Source organism: Carassius gibelio, chromosome B15 (assembly GCF_023724105.1).
Source record: "Carassius gibelio isolate Cgi1373 ecotype wild population from Czech Republic chromosome B15, carGib1.2-hapl.c, whole genome shotgun sequence".
NCBI classification, from domain to species: Eukaryota; Metazoa; Chordata; class Actinopteri; order Cypriniformes; family Cyprinidae; genus Carassius; species Carassius gibelio.
This window is the reverse complement of record NC_068410.1, coordinates 15,762,234-15,784,773: the sequence shown is the minus strand read 5'-3', so window position 1 is coordinate 15,784,773 and position 22,540 is coordinate 15,762,234. Positions and strand designations below refer to the sequence as shown.

Below are 22,540 nucleotides of genomic sequence, written 5' to 3'. Positions count from 1 at the left end.
AGGGGGCTGACACTTGTTGCACCACACCGATCACGTATCACTTGTGCAATGGCACTGTACTCTATGTTTTCTTCCTTATCAGGACTACATTTGTGCATGTTCATGTTATTTACAGGAGTGTTTACCTGAATGAGACAGCATGTGCATCCTCAATCGTAAACTGTCCAGGAACTGCTTTCCACAGAACTCACAGCCAAAGGTCTTCACTCCGCCATGCAACTTCCTGTGGATTAAACATTAATAGATTGAACCAGTGTAGCTTTACACAGTAACTACACACTTTGAGATTGAGAAGGTCAGATCTGGCCATTTTCTTGACCCTGATGTCGGTTTTACAGGCAATTTGTGCTTTCCAGTGTGAAAATGGCATCAGTGATTTCTCTCAACGAGTTGATAAATTATAGATAAAATATATAGTCAAGTACATTCATATTTACTCATATTGATAAAATATATTTGCTTAAAATGTCATTTCTGCACCACCAGCCTCACCAAACGGAATAGAGAATATAATGATTGTTTTCAAACAGATTTCTGACCCTCCCCTAATCTGCCATTGGTTAAACAAACAAACAGCCACACCCCTAAACTCACACTATTAGTTCAAAATGTTATGTCGGGTTGTTCAGAATGCTCAAAAAGATTAAACTTTGATAACTGCCATAATCTTGTAAACGACCAAACCATATTTTATATCAAACCATATTTTATATAAAAAATAAACACTGATCAAGTTGTTTGATATCCTTTCACGTATTAAATCTATTTATCAGCAATGAGAGTGTATTGTGCGTGTTATTTTCTGACAGACATCAGTGTTGTGATGTTCAGTGTTGGAGATCTGCATTCGCCGTGTACACCAGCTTGAATAAATCAAATTCTCCAAAACACCTCCTTGCACATTCCATGAAAGAAAGCAAGCATTCCGTTAAAAGAACTATTCCTTTACAGTTAAAAAAAAAGCAGTTTTATTTAGGAATGCAGTTTCATAAAGCCATGCTTGATATTCTAAACACGCCTACGTCTGTGGCTCATAGTTAATTTTGATGATTCTCTCGACAGGGTGCTGTGAAAGGTTTTAGGTATAGGGCACATACTTCAAAGACTCCAGGCACTCGAAATATTCATCAAGCAGGTCTGAATCAATTAAGCCTAATACAGGAAAAGCTGTTAATGAACTGAATAGCATATGCCATCATCATCTGAGGCTTAAAATAAACCTAGACCTGGATTCGAGAAATGCAATGAGCTTGTCTACAAAACCGTAGCGGAACTAGCTTCAGCAGAGCTATGAAATATTTACCGTCCAGACGTACTGACCCGGTGGCTTGAGAGAAAACATTTATGGTGTAGTTTTATCAAAAATTAAACATGCCCCAGAGAAAAGGTACACAAAGAACCTGAACAAATATATACACTCCATTCCAATGAAGTAGCTACAGCCACGAGCGAACCGCAAGGCCCAAAACCACCCGTCAAAGTCAAACATAGGGATTGTCCTCTTAATCTGTCCTCTCGTTCTAAATATTTGTTTTAATTAAAACGTATTAAATGCTCCTGAAATACCCTGGCTGTTCGGTATGTTTAACTGAGTCATGCTGTACATATCAACGACTTGTCCCCCGCCCACTCCTGTTCCCTTCTCTCGCCCGAGTCCTTTCATGTGAATTCCAGCCACACACAGACACAGACGCACCGGCGGCGCGTGCGCTGCATCAACGAGCAGTCGAGCGAACCCGCTGCAGACGTAACCTTTATTCCTGCTATAGAGCCCTTAATTATCACCACTCCGCAACCGGGGCGCTGCCAGACATGCACGGGCTTATTATGAAAAGGGGCATATTATTTCACCTTGAAAAAAAGCTATAAACTCGCTACCACTGTCGTGGTAAAATATTAATACCAGGACATTCTGTTGAAGATAATTCAGAGTAATGGAAGCGAATTAGCTTTCTATTCCAATTCAAAGAGTCAACACCCATCATTTTATTTGACCGAGGATGTCTGCTGAGGTCATGTGCCATTCGGTTGAGGGTGCAGACAGAATGCATGTTAGCTGCATTTCACAATCTGTAGCATCTGCTGCGTCGTCCCCCTTTCCAGCCACAACACAGGGTCTGAAATAGACCGCCTGACAGAGCCCAGCCTCCCATAAGCAATATCCACTCAACCGCAGTGGACACGTTGAGCACCGCTGTCGGCAGCCAACAGACATTATCTACAGATTTGTGTGTTTGCTGGAAAATAATACTAGTGTTGTCTTACTGAATGCAGCCTCGTGGCTTGAAAATGGCATATTATTGTGCAGCTAAGCTTTGAAAACATTGTAAAGTAATGACTTGGCATAAACCAAGCTTTTTGGCAGTACCACATTAATGCAGATGTTTGATGGTTGACTGGCAGATTATTGAGGTTAACTAATGTGTTTAACTAAATCTATTCCCTTTGTTCAGCTTTATAACGCAGCTTTTAAAGATAATTATTAAAAGATGCAACTTTTGTAAAGGGTTTTAGCAAAGCCACTAGAGGGTAAGCCTGCAACCATTAGCCAAAAAAGCGTTATGGCTAATGCTAACGACAAGGAGACCAGAAGGTGTTTTTTTTTTTTTTTAATCGGTGTCAATGGAGGAGAGGCTTCCATTATACATTCTCTTATAGTAAGTAATATGGACCCTCTCATCTCCCAATAGTAAAACAATCTCTGTTTTTGGTATGTTAGCAGTATGATTTGCCTCATCCAATTTAAGCAATTTAAAGCATTGACTCTAAAGACATCCAAACACCTCTTTTGTAATGAATTGTTAAATGCACATCCCAAAATGCACATCTTTATCCGTTTTTAAGGTCTCACTGTTTTTCAAAGTCTCACCCTATTAGCACCACATTATTAATTTCAAGTCTTTTTCATTTACAGCTTATGTTTTAAAAAAAAAAAAATGAGTCTTGATGCATTTCACCAAGCAGTTGTTTTAATGTGTGCTGTATGAAGGTGTTTTGGAAAAAGTGTCTGATTTGGTCTGGTGGATTTCCTTAAAGGGACAGTTCATCCAAAATTCTGTCATCATTTACTTTGTTACACTTGTACAACTTTCTTTCTTCCGTGGAAAATGTGTTTACTTTTTCAAAGTCAGCCATGTATGTTTTAGAGAAGATAATAAAATAATAAAATACATTCAAATTTTTGCCTGAACTACTGTATCTATTTAAGAGAGATTAGCACACTAGTCAACCCACCAACAACTGTACTCAGGTTTGCACATCCCTACTACAAGTTGCTATATTATGTGATTGCTTCTGATATTATACAATTGGAAATTTACCTTTCATCTTAAAAAAGTTAATTGTGAGTAGATAATATTAATTGATGTATCATCATACCTCTCTAGCAATTTGATTGCTCTGTAACAAGAGCACCTTTCAGAAACCTCCCTTTAATCTCATTCCCTCTGTCCACTTGAATGACATGAAAGATTAAACAACACTGATCTGAGACATGGAGAAATACCTGGTAAATGGAACAATGAGAGGAAAATCAATAGTGCTCGTCTCGATCCCAGTCAAAACAACTGTCATTGTCAAAGCAAATCCAAATAGACAGAGACATAAAACATCATGACAACTCACTACATTATTTAAATAGTCTAGTTTGAGCTCCAGAATCTGACACTGATATGCGGATGCGGACATTAACAAAAGAATATTAAATAATCCTAACGTCAGATCAACGTTAAAACAACATTAAACATGGAAATCGAACCTCTGAAAACACGACGTGTTAAAACTTAATCTTACGGTCGATTTAAGTACACCTGCCCTGAATGAAACTGTTCAGACAAGGTTAGAGGACAGAAACAATCTGTAAAGATGACGGCCCATTTGTCTCTACAGGCCTGTGTTATACATTCCTATTAAAATGCAGGCATTAAAATGTCGACTTTTTCAAAGGAGACAAATTGTCGAGTTGTCTGTCTGAGGCAGGGTAAGCGCTTGTGTTTCTGGAGTGGGCCACTGGAAGTGGCTTTGATTAATGGCAGGCCAGAGCTGAGCTGCTAGAGTACCTTTCCCACTGAGAGAGCAATTCAGGGGCTGATGTGTGCAATCGGATACTAGAGAACTGCCAAATTACCAATGAGGCGGCTTTAAAGGAAGTCTTCCCCAAAGCGGTGTGAAGAAAAGCTTATGAAGCATGAATGAGAAAACAGAAACACTTCACAAAAACCCACAAACAAATGTCAATTTTTTAAAAAAATACACCAACTGGAACCGTGACTCAAATAATCATATTTATATACAATGGTACTTAGAAGGAAATCAAAGGGTATACAGTACATGCTACAAGTATGGAAATATGCAGGGGCTCATTAACGTACAGTCATCAGCAGGCTGAAACCCAGGGGTCTACACTGGAAAGGGGGCCCACTGGTCGCAGGGAAATTATATCTTTTCAAATAATTAATTGTATATTGGTGTCTGCTGCAGTGACAACAGCATTCTGTAAACAAACTCAAACACTAATTTTCAGCGACACCCTGGTTGTAGTACAGTATTTAGTAAATGGTTCCATTCAGGTTTCCCCCAAAAAGTTTGCATAGTTGGTATGTTCCACGTGTTCCACCGAATTACTGTACGCGGATTGCACAATGCATGCATTAGTAAAGAAGCCCAGGACAACAGTGTCTTTATGTTAGAGTTGGGTCCGAGTCCACCTTTGTCGAGTACGAGTCAAGACCAAGTCCACAAACATCAAGTCCAAGTCCGAGTCCGAGTCCAAAAGGGGCCGAGTTGGACTCAAGTCCGAGTTCTTAAAGGCCGAGTCCGAGTCGAGTCCGCCCGAGTCCAGAAAGTAATTAAATTAAAAAAGATTATAAATTGGTATTGTAAATGTTTACATTCTATTAATATTTTAACCTTTCAACCCATTAAACCAATGGCAATATAAAAATGTAATAAAAAAAATACCACTGTTACATCTAGTCATTGCCATTGAACATTTTTATTTTATGTCAACAGAACTAGTTTCCTATCAAAAAAGGTTTCAAAGGTTTTATTGTATTACAAGTGCATGAAAATACAAATGAACCTGTTTTATTATTGTATCACACTATATTGTCCTCCAGTTATATTTATATTTATTATAAATATAATATATTTATTTGTGAACCCTCCATCCTAGAACACCTCACTCAATCCTATTCCATTATCATGTATAGCAAAATTGTTTATACACTTATTTATTTGCCAATTTGTAAATCTTATTAATTTATTTATTTTTTTGTCTGTGTTGTTGTTGTCTCTGTGTACTGGAAGCTTATGTCACTAAAACAAATTCCTTGTATGCGTAAGCATACTTGCCAATAAAGCTCTTTCTGACTCTGATTCTGAGTTAAAGCTGACATTTCAATTATTTAATGCCTCTCCCTCACATTTGACAGAGGTAAAGTGCAGCCAATGAGGAGATCCTTAATGATGGCATTATGAATTTCCTGTTGTCTTGGGAGAACTTGCATCATAAAGTAGCACTGCTTGTTTGGCCAATTCTAGTCTTGCAAATCCTGCAATGCTGAGCTGTGCAGCATCTGTTGGTTGCTGCTGCTGTCTTTGGTACTCGGTTGCATCGGTTTTCGGATCATCAGTACACACTGAACCGAAAACCGTTTCTTTCCGACGCGTCCGATTTGAGAACCGACGAACTGATGATACTGCGCAAGCGTGTAATTTTTCAAGTATTTTGTTAAACATCAGAAAGTGTGCTAAAATAACTTATATATATATATATATATATTTATTTATTTATTTATTTATTTATTTTTTAAGATGCATGTTTCTAATCTGTATATTGTAGATTATGTATGGGCCAAAGGGATTTTCTGGGAAGTTGGACAACAATTAAGACTCTAAAGACTCCATGTTTAATAGGAATAAGGGATGATTTATGAAATATCTGTACTGTATTTGTAGTTAATGATGACACATTCACAAATTGAGTTTGTAGTAAACAGAACATGAACACGAGTAGAGCAGCTGATGATACTGAACTGCAGCACGTGCCGGTTTTAGCGATTCTCCTTTTCGAGTCAAGAATTGGTTGCATAGGTTTTCGGACCATCAGTAAACTGAAACGAAAACGTTTTTTTCGGAGGCGTCCGATTCGAGAACCGAGGAGCTGATGATACTGCGCATGCGTGATTCAGCGTGAAGCCGACTGACTCACTGCGCGTCTGAACCTAACTGATTCTTTTGGTGTTTGATTCTGAACTGATCCTGTGCTAATGTTATGAGTGCGGGTAATCCGAGGGCTTGAATGAAGGGCAATCTGACGAAACGTAAATTCATTTAATAATAAATACATCGCAATGGATTATTTATGGTTTCTGCGCTGATGACACCTAATTTACTTTATATCTTCAAGACTTAAATCCTCGTATGCACATTATTGCAGTTACTGTATTTGGGTGTGTTGTTGCAAAAAATAATTGTAAACTTTTCATGATTATGAGGTTTTTAACTGACTGAAATTATGATTAGTGACTTTATATATTTGAATGTTTGATCGACATCGCCAATGCCAGTCATTACGTCGAGCGTAAAAGAACCAGTGAACCGTTTTTTTTTTCAACCGGTTTATTGAATCAAACCGTCCGAAAGAACCGGTTCGCGGAAAAGAATCGAACTTCCCATCACTAATCCACATTGCTATCCAGTGAGTGGTGCGTGTGTTTCATCTACAAGCGTGAGATGATATGCTACTGCTGCCTGCCGGTGTGGTGCAGTAAAATGACATAAGGGGAGACATTCATTAATTTATCATCTCAATTTTATGCTGGTTTTATTGTTACACACGCGGACTCGACTGTACTCGGAATATTTTCCGAGTCCAAAATCTTCAAGTCCGTGTCAAGTCCGAGTACAAATTCACCCGAGTGTGTGACAAGTCCGAGTTCATTCAAAATTGGACTCGAGTCCGAGTCCAAGTTCGAGTACCCCAACTCTACTTTATGTTAACATGCAGACTAACAAGAAACACAACACTGCTGTGTGAAAGGAACTGGACCGGACAACCTTCTGTAATGTCATACATAGCAAGTTCATAACCAGCGTGGATGTCATTTGTGTGTCAGCTGAAGGTTTTAGATTCAGTCACTGAGTTCCATCAAAGGAGCTGCTTCAAAATCTCAATTTCAAATCTGGGGATGGAAAAGTAGGAATCATCCTACTGCTTAAAGGGATAGTTCACTCAAAAATGAACATTTTATGTTTATCTGCATCCAAGATGTAGGTGTCTTTGTTTCTTCGGTCGAACACAAACAAAGATTTTTAACTTAAACAGTTGCAGTCTGTCAGTCTTATAATGGAAGTTGATGGGAATTATTGCTTTAAAGTAAAAAAAGTTAATAAAAAATACACAAACAAAACCAATGTAAACCCTGTGGCAAGTGATGATACATTGATGTGTAAAGACATGAAACGATCGGTCTGTGCAAGAAACGGAACAATATTTATAACCATTTTTTACTCAAACAGCCAGTGAGTGATGCTTCTTCTTCTTCTTCTTCTTCTTCTTCTTCTTGCTTTACGGCAGATCTGCCATATATGGGTTTAATTTATTTCTGTTTGTGTATGTTTTTTGACTCTCAAAGACATGATTCCCATTCATTTTCATTATATGACTGACCGACTGCAAAGGTTTGAGTTAAAAATCTCAGTATGTTTTCTACTGAAGAAATAAAGTTACCTACATCTTGGATACCCTGGGGTGAACTATCCCTTCAAATGTGAACATCAAAAATCAGATGGCCTTGATATAATTAATTAAAATCGAGCCCGGCATGTTTTAATTTATGGTGTTCAATTATAACTGTCAACTCACATTTCAGCCAGGATAGCTTTGATGGCATTTTCTTTTCATATTACCTCTGTATAATGCCTGTAAAAAGGTGTTTACTTTATTTAACAGCATTTTGCTGTTCCACAAATGCCTCCTTCTGGCAAATTGTGAATTTGCATATTTACTTATATTCACATTTTACGCAGAACAGTATTGTGAATGTTAGCTGATATATCAACAACAAGAAAAAAAATATGAAATTTGACATAATCAATTTTTATAAATAATTGTCAGGAATCTTAGAATAAAAAAAGTCTCTAAGGTATGGGGGCCTACCATAATGGTGTAGCCCAGGAGCCCGGAGTTATCTTAAGGCACAAGTAGGTAATAGTAATGAACTTTCTGATTGAAAATAATTAAATTTATAAATTGTATGAAGAAAATGCCAGTCTAAAGTCCAATCACCAAAGCAGCAGCTCACATGATTTAAGGTATCATTGAAGGAACAGTTCACCCAAAAATGAAAATATGAAGGAAATACAATCACCTTCAGGCCATCCAAGATGTAGATTGTTTTATATTGGAACAGATTTTGGAGAAATTTAGCATTACATCACTTGCTCACAAATGGATCCTCCACAGTGAATGAGTGCCGTTAGAATAATTGATAAAAACATCACAATAATCTAAGACATTCACACAACTCCATCAATAAACATCTTGTGAAATGAAAATGAAAAGAAATCCATTATTAAGGCATTTTAACATCTACTTTTTAACAACTCATGAGTCATGTGGATTATTGTGATGTTTTTATTAGCTGTTTGGACTCTCATTCTGATGGCACCCATTCACTGTAGAGGAACCATTAGTGAGCAAGAGATGTAATGCTAAAAAAAATGTCCATATTTGTTCAGTTCTGAACAAACAGACTGTTTCCCTGAGGCTCTATTCAAAGATTGCTTCTGGTAATTTCACAGTTCTGTCTAGAAAGCTGTTGTGCAGGTTGGAAAAGCTGCCAAATGTTGTAACAACAGTGTGATGGTTGGCCATGGATGATTTACTATAATTTTGTACTGAAAATGTAGATACATAGTGGGGCACCATAAATCATGGCCCTCTCAACAAATATGATTATTCTGTTAAACTCAGTGTCCAGGTAAGGTTATGTGCCTCAATCAATGTCAGTGTGACACAACACAAACAAGTACCATGGCAGGCCTACAGTAAACAGTCATATTTGTTACGCAATGCAGATTTGGCTCAGTGGCCTTGATAGTAAACTGAATCTTTAAACTTTAAGCTTATCTTGATATTTTTCTAAACTTTACACATCAAACAGTACATTTTAGAGTTTCACTCAGTACAATAGATTATCTACCATTTGATACCACTATAATTGGGTAAATCATCTATCTATCTATCTATCTATCTATCTATCTATCTATCTATCTATCTATCTATCTATCATTTATAGATAAATAAACATATACATAGAATAATAATTATTTACAAAAATATATACTACTTAAAATCTAAACTTACTTATATATTTACTATTTATTTTAAAAGACTATATAAAATCCAAATTGTTACCATTGACAAAAATAAAATAAAAACTATTACAACACTTAACTGTTTTAGTTTTGGAGTTGTTACATTAAATGATTATCATTAATTTCTGACATCTTTATAAGCCTGCGAATAATTCAAAGCCCAAATTTAGTCCAAATTTTGTGTATTCCTTCAAGCTTAACCACACTATGATCAGCATGTATAGCTACCTTTCTAGGGGAAGGTCTGGATGTAAACTTTGACTCTTTCTCTCAGTGAGCCAACCACAGCACAAGAGTCACATTACTGGATGGAATTAGCTTGAAATGCAGACTACTGGTAATCATCCAAAGATTAAACTAACCTTTTACTTTGATCAGGAGTCTGGGTAACAAGTGAACAGACAGCAAAACATGTGGCCGAGCCAGAGAGATCAAAGATTTGAAACGCATTGTTTGTATTTTGCCATATTACGCTAGAGTTTAGGAACTGTGACTAAAGTCAAAAATCTCAAGAATCGCCAATCAATAAGTCACCCAACCCCCAAAGCTACGGCCAGAGCTGCCAAAACATGCACACACACACTCAAATGCACAAAAGAGGGTTTGAACACAAGAACAATGTGAGAAAGGGAAGAAAAAACACCCTCAGGGCGTCAAAGGTCAGAAGTTTGACCCGACCCTAAAGAGTTGACCTGTATAGCCGTGATAAGGGCTGAAAGAGTCCTGTCTTTGCCTGATAGCAGGCTTTGGGGTGAAAAGATACTAGAGGGCTTAAAGTCTTGACCAACTGGATTCCAGAGGTCTGTGGAGATGACAGAGGTTTAAAGATCACTGGGTGGCCGTAGTCTTGTGGGACAGGAAGGGCTTGAAGAGCTAATGAAGCTTGACCAGGGCAATGCTCTCTGAAAACATATCTTCTCCAGAGGCTGGGTTATCCATTAATGGGCTCAATGTTTTTTCTTTGACCCTTTGCACACAGTGGATCATTATAAATGTCACGCTAATCTTTCAGTGAATTCATGATCTATCACTAGAGCTATCTTTGAAAGTCTTGTTCATTTAATACGTGCATTTCCAGAAATTTCAGCAAAAAACATTTATATATATATATATAAACATGTTTTGCTTCTCAATTAAATGTATTATATAAACCAAAATACATGTTTAAATCTAAATCTAAGAAATCCAAAATGCTGTATTTACTTAATCTAACTTTGTAAAAAAACTTAATTGTTTTTTGGAAAGCCACTATAATACTATTACTGGAAAACTAAAATATTGAATAAAATAAAATAAAAAAAATGGTTCAAATAGTAGTTTAGCATAGAAAATGTGTTTATTACTCAATTTACACAAACTGGTTTTATTCAAGTATACAACATTACATTTACATAAAATGTAATGACAATGACTGGCTGGACCTATTAGGTAACTCCAACAAACTCATTGTTAAGGGTCAGATCAGATAAAAATAACTTTTCACTTCTTATTGTTTGTTATTATTAGAATCTCAGATCTCAACATAGATGACAAAAACTGCACAGATGACGTTATCTGCAATAATCCCAAACAGGTCTTCCAAACTTCCTGTTCAGAAGGGCATATACAGTGTCCTCCCAGGAGACTACTGGTATGTAGTTAGGGCTGCTGTTGCAGTTAACCAGTGGATAAAGGGAGAAGCTGAGTAAACAAAAGATCTCCTGAAGCAACAGTTGAGTAGACAATAGATGAGTTCTGAAGCCCGGTGTGTGAAAGACACTCATTATCTCTGGGCTTCAATCTCTTTGCTATTGAAGTGCTTTATGTATACGCTATCATTCAAAAGTTTGGGCTTGGAAGTTTTTGAAAGGGCTTTCATAATACTCACCAAGGATCATTAAATTGCTCACTCATTTTATTTGATCAAATACAGTAAAAATTGTGAATTTTTCTACAATTTAAAATAACAACTTTCTATGTATGTATATAGAAAGTTGTTATTTTAAATTGTAGAAAAATTCACAATTTAAATTCAATTTACAATGAAAATTCAGCTTTGCTATCACAGGATTAATTATATATATATATATATATATATATATATATATATATATATATATATATATATATATATATATATATATATATATATATATATATATATATATATATATATATATATATATATATATATATATATATATATATATATATATATATATATATAATTAATCCTGTGATAGCAAAGCTGAATTTTCAGCATCATTTCTCCAGTCTTCAGTGTCACATGATGATTTTTATCAGTGCTGAAAACAAAACAGTTCTGCTTAATATTTCTGTGGAAACTGTGATGCATCTTTTTTTTTTTCAGGATCTTTGTCAGGCTAGACATCATGTTTAATACAGTATAATAAAACAAGGCTGTGAGGGATAGACTTACAGTCTGTAAAATGGCACATGCTGTATAAAGCTCCTAGATCACAACTGTTTTATGAGGGTTCTGTCTACTGTAGGTAAGCTGAACAATCGCTATGTTGTGAAGCAACAGCACGGTCCACTGAACACATTGTACTTCTGTCCCTCACAGCCTCCTTTTCATTCCTGTCAGAAATTAAATAATGGTACTAGCCTGACTAAGGTCAATAGAAATCTTTTGCAACATTACAAATGCTTTTACTCTCACTTTTTTATATATATTACCCCATAAATTTGTATGGTATGGTTTGCACAAAATATTAAGCAGCACAGCTGTCTTCTACATCAGTAATAAGAAATCAGCATATTAGAATGATTTCTGAAGATCTCTGTGTGACACTGAGTTATGATCTTAAAAATTCAGCTTTGCCATCCAGTGAAGTATTAGCTCTATTTCCTCTGTCTTTCTTGACCTCTCTGTCTCTCAATCTCTCTCTGTTTGCTCTATAACAAAAGATCTAATTAGAGCCGTGAGCAGCGGGCCAATGCCAGAGTGCTCTAGGATCTCCCACTTCCAGGGTTTCCTAAGCAGTGGCGCTGATCTGCGTCCCCAGAGCCCCTGCACGCATCAGTCGTCTCCCTGCCGCCAGCGGTGGATTGTGAGTACACATCAGCGGCAGATTAAATCCACTCAGTGGAAAGCAGGACATTCCTCTGCTCAACCATGGGGCAAAAATGACATGCATGACAGGAACGAGACCGGACCGAGTCCAAAGGAGAGTGTGTTTGTTGCATGACTGTTGTGACGTCCAACGCTATTGCATTTATTTCACACAGATGCTTGTGCTTAAAGTCATTCAGGAGGACTGGGAATGCTTTGGCGTGTGCATTTAGGTTAAGATTCATGACTTTGAGGGCCTCTCGCCATTGGGGCAAAAGTTTAACCGTTATTGGTATTGGGTCACCTCACCATGACCACAATGACCCCATGGGGCCCCAGGGCTTTCATAACGTACTGTGTGCGAGTCAGAAGTCAGCAGATCTTAACATCTGTCACTGTTCACAAACCAGTAAAGGGCAAGCTGAGTTTATGAACAAATATACTTGTCCCAAGTGACTGGCTAACCTACTGACCTACTGTCTGAATGTGAACATTTTAATAGTAAAGTACTTTTTTTTTTTAAATGTTACTGTAAGAAATAATAATAAAAGACTATTTTACTACTATTCACTATTTTGTTTATGTAAAGTGTTCAGTGAAAAAGATGTGTATCAAAATCATTGTAAACAAATACAATTTTTAACAGTTTACCCATTCATTGATGTATCTGAACTGAAAAGAAGCACCATGTATTTTAGCGCCACACTGGAATGGAGAACATCTGATAGGATGTGTTCGTCAGGCCTCAGACAGGAAACCTGGGTCGGTGTCACTGGGTTCAGCATTTGTGGGAATGAATGAAAGAGAATCAGGTGTGCCGCAATACACACAACGTGTGGCCACTTTATCTGCGTCTGACAGAAGGCTAAAGTCACTATCAGACCATCTTCACCACAGAGACTAAGGAGAGCGGTGCAGGGTTATCTTCCACGCTGATAAATACAGATAAAGCTCAACCTACTGTTTGAGAGACCAAGTTTAAACTGCATGGCCATCAGTCAAACCCAAACCAATAAACTGAAATAACGATGGCCTTTGTTTAGCGGGGGAAAAAAAATGGATTTCACATGTCAACTACAGCAATAAATATTTAATTCTGACATATGGCATGACACCAGTCGGGTGTCCACCAAGTGAAAGTGAGAGGACATTCTGTGCAAGAATAAAAATGCAAAGCTGCTGCTGGCCGATCATTTTGACAGTGTCAAGCCAGAGGTTATGGAGGGAAGGTCAGGGTCAAGCTGCACTAAGCTGCTCTTCTTTTCTGCACAGGAAGACCTTGCCCTTCCATAAACCAAATAAAGGCTTGGTGTACAGAGCTGGCAGATGTTTCTAACCTGCTCGGCAATGCTCTCATCAAGCCTGAGGAAGTACATCAAAGAGAAAGGTCACCCAAACAGGAAAATTCGGTCATAATTTATTCACCCTCATTTTATTTTACAGTAAACCCATATGACTTTCTTTTGAAGAACACAAAAGCAGTATTTGAATTACTACATTAATTCATTGCTCACACAGAATGCATTTTTGCCTCCCATTGCACTAGGTTTCTATTCTTTTATGTAAACCTGTACTAAGCGGACATCTTTTACTGCTACCATTGCATTGTTGGCAATGTTTTGCATTTGACATGGCATTTTACAATTCACAGCAGTCAAGTTAGTTTTTATTATTATTATTATTATTTAAAAAGTGCATTTTGTCCCCATTTGACCGCTTGCATCTCAAGTTTTTCAACTCAAAAACATCCTTGCTACATCTTTCACAGTTGTGCTCGATTCTCACACCTTTTCAGTGTCTTGGGCATAACACACATTCTAATGCTTAAGTCAAACTAAGCTAAAAAAAAAATTAATTGTGTCTTGAATATCTTCTTTTTTTATTCCGTTGCTCATGTTCGACATGACCCCTAAGACGACTGCTGTACTATATTTAAAGTCTTTTAAGGACAAGTCTAAAATATTGATGAATTACACATATTTATCAATGATGCCAAATATCACTGGTTCCTAAGTACTTTGTGATTAATTGTGATGCACAATATTTGATTATGTGCATTTTCAATAGTGGTATGGATCACTTTTATTTAGCTTTCCACCATTTCCTTTGGCCATCATTCAATTTGAATATAAGGAAAAGAGCAGCATGCACATTCTTGTAAATTCCTCTTTTCGTGGTCCACAGAACAAAAGTTATATAGGTGAATAAATGCTGGGTTGTATTATTAATATAAATATATAAACCATCAGGAAATCCCCAAATAATTTCACTCACCTGTGTTGTTCCGCAGCTTCATTATCAGGCAGCTCCATATCACACACCTCACATCTTTCTTTCTGGGTTTGGACCTCATGCTTTACATTCGCTGTGAAGTGCCCAAGCTTGCTTAAGAACTCCCTCTGAATCAAGCTCTGATGGAAGAGCCCCCCGTAGGCACTGAAGTCCATCGACATGGCCAGGGAGGACGGCACATGTAGCGATGAGGCCATGGACACAGGCAAGGGCAGCATGCTTTCACTCTTATGATTGGACGGGATAGAGCACAGCGAAGCGAAATGTCTATCAGCCAGACTGGCCATATTGACTAGACCCACTTGGCTGTTGTCTCCTTGCGAATCAGCAGAACTATCGGCGGAGTGGAGCTCGCGGGCGCTGGTGATGACGCTACCTCTGGTCGGGGTTCCAGGAGTGTCCCGGAGCTGCCTGGAATCACCTCCAACCTCCCCGTTCCTGGGGAAGCCACCATCATGTTGGTAGTCCTCATCTACCTGCATCATCTCAGTCTTGATTTTATCTAGCAAAGGAGAAGAGTTACCAAGGTTGTTTGAGAAACTCTGGGCCATGTTTGCTTGGTGGAAAGACTGCCCCATGCTCATAAGGCCCTCTACGGCTGCTTTAGTTGGACTGACGGTTGAAAGACCCAGTTGGGTGGACTCTGAAGATCTCTTATCAACCATGCCGACCAGCGCCAAGCGATGGCCAGCGTCCTGTATGGAATGCTTTTTAGAGACTAATGTGCTCTTAAGGTACTTGATCCTGCGGTCATCTGCATCCTCTGCGCCGTTCTCGTTCATGTTCACGTCCGTGTCGTTCTCTTCGGACGCCTGGATGGTTTCCAAGATCTTCAGACATTGCTCCTCCAAGTATTCTATCTCTAAAATCTCTGCGGCGTACAGCAGGTCGTCCAGGTCCTCCAGCTTGGCTTGGAGCGTGGCGGTGTAGGCGTACTCCAGAATCTGCTGGAAGGTCTTTGGTGAGAGGAAGTCCAGAGTGTAATGTTGGCTGTTGCGGTGGAACAGGATCTCAAACATCTTACTAGCACATGCAAGCACGGTTCTGTGGGCATGAAACTCCTGGCTGTCGACCATGATGACCACATCACACAATGTCCCAGAGAGGCGCATCTGGTTGGCCTTCTGCAGGAGCGACGTGGGGTGGCCGGGGTTCTGGAGGTGGATCGCACCCATTTTTGTCAAATCCATTACATTGACGTCTACCGAACCATCTCACGGATTTGCTTCTTTCCTTGAGTGCTCCTGTAAATGTCATTCAGTCATGTCACAAAAACAAGAATGAATATAAAATACACTCCGTCAAATGTGCAATGCTCTGTTCATTCATCTCTGCTACACAGGTTATGTTAATCATCACTCAAACAGGTTAACACAATGCTTTGAGGAAAAAGTTGAAGGGGTGTTGTTGTTGAATCTGTACAGAGGCAAAAGCCAATCGTCACAACATGTACTTAATGTTATGCAATTGCAGCGATAGTGGTGGAAAGCTGCCAGGTGAAACTGAACCGACGGCATTCGGCACACGCTTAAGAGGAACTTGCTTTTCTGATATTGTTCCTCGGGCAAGAACCATAATTTGCTTTAATTGTACCTTTAATTTTTTATTAACACTCTGGAACATTCCTACAGAAGAGAAAAATAAAAACTCACCCCAGGAGTGACATTTTAATCTGTTGTGACACGTACAGCTGCACTATAAAAAATTATAAGACTAATTGTCTAAAAACTGTTATGCATTATTTACAGATCAACTATTACCAACACAGATTTTTATGCTTAACTGTTCAATAACAAATCTTTTTTTTTTTTTTATAATGACAACTAATAACAATAGTTTAACTAGTATTATAAGCATTTTGTAAAATCTTGGTGAAGCACAAATGGTTTTGTAAAAACCATGAAATCATTTATTATTTGTATTTATTTATTTTTTACCTGTTATTATTAATAGATACTGATAAATCCATAGTCACTATTTTTTTACTTTGGACATTTAATTCTAGCCTTGATGGATAACTGATCAAGTAGAACAGTGCGAATATGGGTAAAACAATGTCTGTCAAGCAGATTATGGGTCTGTCTGTAATATTAACATTTATTAATATTTACTACTATTGTTGTTGTTGTTGTATTATTTTGACAGAACAGACCTTAAATAAAGTGAAAATATATAAACATCTAATAAAAAGTATCAATTCTTAAAAGAAAACCTGCATTCTGATTTTATGTCAATCCTCAAGATTATATTTTGTTTGTTTATTTATTTATTTTGCGCATGAGGGAATTGCATTTCAGACAAGAGGCATCAGATTTGGTCAAAAAGCCTCCGTTTGTACTAAACACTTAATTGAAGCAAAAAAAAATAAAAAAAAAATAAAGGAAAAAAATAGGTACAGATGCACCTTGTCCTTCATGACAAACCTGAAAAGGTTGAACACTTATAACCTTTCAGCCTTCAAACAATACAAATAAACCGAGACCGTGAGTTTATTGGAACCACTTATCCATCTATCGACCTTTCCTTATTAAATGTACGATAATATTACGCTTGCTAAATATGACAGAATAAGCAAACAGATCTGAGACAGCGAAGACGGTCATGTTTCTTCCGTGCAACAGTCTGTATTCGCTGCCAAGCGCAAACGCACCTGATTGACAAGTTGTTTTAAGCAACATTCACAGCAGTTAGTTTATACATATAACCATTTTCATAACATTTTAAGTCTACGTGTCCCGAAAGCATAAACGAGCATGTAGGATCTGTTAACACTTAGGCGTGTGCTGTAGCCTATATTTAAATACAAGAAACAAGTTGCATCCTCAAAGCAAAATTAACTCATTCTCGCAGCACTTTCACCAACTAATAAGCATTTATCTTGCCAGTGTCAGCATCTGGAAGAGCAACTAACGTTTAACCGGTGAAGTTATTTTCACTTACCTGCAATTGGCGCGTAAATTGAACACTTGTTATTAAGGCATCAACATACTGAGGTTCACAGGAGCCGCTTCACGCGCACTACACTCGCCGTGCGAATTCCAATCATCATCATCACCGTGACGTCAAAGCAATGGCTCGCTGTTTTCACTGAGGCGAGCCAAGACGCCGCGCGCATGAACCCTATGATTATTATTAGTGCTTTTAGGATGGAGCTGGTGAGGTAAACAGTACTGTGGTGTTCTATTACTAGAATTAAACCAAAACTCCCAATAGTCATTTACATATGACTGAAAATTCAAGTATTAAGACCAACTTACAGAGAAAAATATAGCCCGGCATGCAGCCTACTTACACTCTCCTCAGAGGATATTTAACTTTAAAGACCATGACTGCATTAAAAGAGCTTAGCTTGTCCATGAATGAAGGGGGGGGGGGGGGGGGGGGGGGTTAAAATACAATAACAGCGAAGGATAACCCTGAGAACATCAGAGAGCCACTGTGTTTTCTTGTCTACTTAATACTGCCACTCATCATTACAGTGTGTTGTTTTCAGATTTTGTAGAAACAGTCGAATCACAAATACGAATGACGGATGAAATTGTTTCATTGCATTTTAATGCAGTAGCTATGGGTCAAGGACAATAATTTTCGAGAAGATAAAAAGTTGTTCTAAGTGCAGTCTAACATTTATGTTCATGTTTTATTCATACCTTTTTGAAAATATTAATGTCAAAAAAGGATTTGATGACAAAAAGTTATGTAACTTTAAATATATAATTAACCCACCAACCCTGAAATTCTTTTATTTTAACCTTCTTCTTCTGTTGAGGACAAAAGATATTTTGAATGTTGGTAACCAAACAGTTGACGGTAGCCATTGACTTCCATCGTATGGGAAAAAAACGTGGCTGCCATCAACTGTTACTAACATTCTTCAGAATATATTTTCGGTTCACCCGGATTATCCCTTGAACTACTAATTTACTTAAAGAAATAAAAAAAAAAATAAAAAAATAGATTATGGGCTTTTGCCAATTTAACTTTTCATTTTTCAAGAAATTAAAAGTTTAATGAAACTCTTCCAGATCCACCTAGACATTTGAAGTCCCACAGGAAAAACAACAACAAAAAAAAACTTTTGATTCGGAAATGGCAAACTGTTGTTTTTAACTATTAACTTAATTTAATGCATGTTAAATGCAAAAAAATATATATATAAAAAAATAAATAAATAAATTAGTTAGTGTTAAATATGTTTATATAAAGCACGTACAGTCACGTTGTGAACTCGTCCTCTAACATTTAAGGCTTATGAAACAGTGCCACCTGCTGGCCAAGTTAAATCATTGATAAGTAGGTACTTTCTTCTTTCTGTCTAAGGTGGGAATTTTAAGACGGATACTATGTAAACATTATACATGTACCCCAGAATGACACTTTACAAAATATTAATATATAACCCATTCACGTAACACCGTATGTTCTTTTCCAAAAAGTTTTTTCAGAACCTTTCTGCCATTTTACTTTCATTTCTGATGACAGTGTTGACCAATAACAAGTTACCAGATTTATTGAAGCAATAGTAACCACAGAGGCTATTATTTTGGAGAGTACCTTGGCTACCATATTTGTATTAAAAAAAAAAAAAAATACTTACATTTGTTTGTAATGCTTAAAATGAAAGTGAGTGTTAATCTGAAGGCATTTTTAAAACCACATAATGATGACCTTTACAAATCTACCAAATAAAAACGTAGAGAGTTAATATATTTACTTTTAGGTCAGATTATCTAAGCATGATATTGCACCATCACAACAAACTTAAGAGAATCTTTCACGTTTGAATGAGTTTAATTAAAATGTGTTAGAACAACACAATTTACATGTTCTTTGCTTATCATTATAAAGCTCATCCATTATACTGCTATATTATGGGTCAAATCCCCATATACAGTACATGAAACGACTTACAGTTTTGGGGCAAACTGGCAGTGAACAACTGAACAACCTGTGTACAATGGGCAAACAAAATGATCCTCCATTCTCTTCAAAAAAATCATAGAAAGCATTGAAATCATGAAAACACTCAGAACCGAAATTCTTCACTATTTCTCCACCAGACTGCCATAAACTGAGGTTGTACAGTTCTGGTCAGTCTTGTTTAACATCAGACATGGGCAAGCAGAGAGTCATGCAATGAGTGATGATATAAGACCTCTTCTCAGAGTCACGTGTCCTATCAGTCCAGTTTCATCTAGGACTGTTAACATACATCATGTTATAAAAGGACAATCAGCGGTTGCTGCAAAGCTATGCTAATTTTCTTGAAGAAAAGAAAAAGACACAATCACAGTGCACAAGCTTGCAGGTGACAGTGTGAAACATTTCTCCAGAGGTACAAGGTATAAAAATGAGCAGATATTTTAGTGTAAGTCGATGCTTTATAGGTGCACGTTGGAAGAATGATTTAAAGTATAAATCCCAAATATTAGAAACACACGATAATTGTAAAAACTGATCCAATAAAGACTTCAGTAGCGAATCAAATGGCTTGTTTGAAATCTTTTATCAGACTTTCGGTCGTATCTTTATATAACTGCCATTACCAGTTATCATAGGCAAAACAGTTAATGTAAATAAAATATGATAAAATACAAAACTAATAACAGATCGAACCTAGCCCTCAAACACTCAAGATAAAAAATAAAATAAAAATAGAGAAAATCATGTACATTTTAACAACGTATTACTGATTAAATCATTCTCCCGAATAACTTGATGCCCTGCCATAATAATTATCCTTTTGTTGGAGAAACAAAAAATGTACAAAGAAACACAAGAAGCTCTATATATCTTTGAACTGAATGAATTTGTAACTCCGATACAGAAACTCGCTCAAATCAACAAAAATAAATGGAAAATGCATACATACATACATAAGTGAATGTTTTGTCTGTAGTTACACCGTTTTGTTCAGAAAATTCATTAAGGGCACTGTTAAACAAACACGTTCATCCATGGTCACCACAATGCTTTTACTCCTCTTCTCGTCTTCTCATGCTTTACTTTCAGCGGCGTTTGTTTGCGTGAAGGCGTTGGGTTCTGCTCCAGTGCCCAGCATCACTTTCTTCAGTTCAGCTGTACTCTTCTCATCCAGAATTTTCCTGTGGTTGAGACCGTTAAAGGGAAAGATCAGGCAAAAATTGACATTTTGTCATCATTTATTCACACTCATGTCATTCCAAACCTGTACGACTTTATTTCTTCTGTCCATTTCATAAGTTATTAATGATCAGAAAGATTCATTCCCATATTGGGAATACTCGGCTGCGGTGGTTCACAGCGCAGCGTCACTAAGATTTTATTGATTTCAATGCTGAATCACAGGCTCTTGCTTCTGTTTGATTTGAATATATTTAGGTATAATGCGATTATGTGAAATAGATTCTCTCTGCTAACACTGTTAATAATTAGGGTCAGTGTTTTTGACTGATGCAAACCTGACAAAAAAGGGCTCATAAACATGATTTGATCTTGGAATCTTGGGCAGAAAAAGTTCTGAAAATGATGGTGGGCGATATACTGCTAGATACGATTACCATATTTTGAACTATCATCTCAACTGCGGTTACATACCTGTACATGCTCACGTGATGCTGCTGTGCTACGCATTTTTAAGTATTACGGTTTAAAATAAAAAGTGATTTTAAGACATGAAAACGCAAACAGCAGCAAAAGAAAACTATATTTCTATATGCATGGGATCATCAGAGAGACACATTATAGGCCTTGAACAATTAAATACACACATTTGTTTGTGCCAAAATGCCAGTCTTTGCAAGTTCACTTGTAAACATAGTATTTTAGATTTTAAGTGGAAGGAAAAAGCGAAGAAAGAAAACGTGTGATAGTATATTGGAGCCGGGCAGCTCTTAAAGTGACAGCAGTCTAATATTCCTGCGGTCTGTCATTCATGTTAATCAAATAAAAAAGAAAAAAAAAAGATAAAATATTCCATTGCTCTTGACTAAATCATTTTTGTAATTTTAATAATAAGAAATATATATTAAATTTTCACAGTGAATAATATACATATATATATACATACACACATACACATATATATACACACACACACACACACACATATATATATATATATATATATATATATATATATACGTATATACATACATATATATATATATATATATATATATATATATATATATATATATATATGTGTATATATATATATATATATATATGTGTATATATATATATATATATATATATGTGTATATATATATATATATATATATATGTGTATATATATATATATATATATATATATGTGTATATATATATATATATATATATATGTGTATATATATATATATATATATATATATATGTGTATATATATATATATATATATATATATATATATATATATATATATATATATATATATATATGTATGTATGTATCGAAAGTTTGGGCACCCCTTGCAGAATCTGTGAAAATATGAGTAATTTCCAAAAAATAAGAGAGATCATACTAAATGCATGTTATTTTTTATTTAGTACTGTCCTGAGTAAGATATTGTGCATAAAAGATATTAACATTTAGTCCACAAGACAAAAAAAAATGCTGAAATTATTAAAATAACCCTACTCAAACGTTTGGGAACCCTTGGTTCTTAGTACTGTGTTCTGTTACCTGATGATCCTCGGCTGTCTTTCTGTTTTGTGATGGTTGTGCATGAGTCCCTTGTTTGTTCTGAACAGTTAAACTGAGCAGCGTTCTTCAGAAAAATCAAAGAGCTGGGGGGGTGAAAACTTTTGGAATTTGAAGATCAAGGTAAATTGG

The 22,540-nt window shown here is 36.6% G+C and overlaps 2 protein-coding genes across 18 annotated transcripts in view; both read right to left on the bottom strand.

The window, feature by feature from the left end:
* The window catches only part of zbtb16b (zinc finger and BTB domain containing 16b), a 51,524-nt gene extending 33,712 nt beyond the window's left edge, over positions 1 to 17,812 (bottom strand). The window contains exons 1-3 of the mRNA XM_052576034.1: positions 17,669 to 17,812; positions 14,711 to 15,972; positions 126 to 223 (exon numbers count right to left, since the gene is read on the bottom strand). Coding sequence (XP_052431994.1) covers positions 126 to 223; positions 14,711 to 15,918 — 1,306 coding nt within the window. The 5' untranslated portion in view covers positions 15,919 to 15,972; positions 17,669 to 17,812. The remainder of the gene's footprint in view (positions 1 to 125; positions 224 to 14,710; positions 15,973 to 17,668) is intronic.
* Positions 17,813 to 19,500: 1,688 nt separating this feature from the next.
* The window catches only part of ncam1b (neural cell adhesion molecule 1b), a 108,150-nt gene continuing 105,110 nt past the window's right edge, over positions 19,501 to 22,540 (bottom strand). For all 17 annotated transcript variants that reach the window (XM_052576009.1, XM_052576011.1, XM_052576014.1 and 14 more), the window contains one exon: positions 19,501 to 20,832. In XM_052576009.1, the coding sequence (XP_052431969.1) occupies positions 20,724 to 20,832 (109 nt within the window). In that variant the 3' untranslated portion in view covers positions 19,501 to 20,723. The remainder of the gene's footprint in view (positions 20,833 to 22,540) is intronic.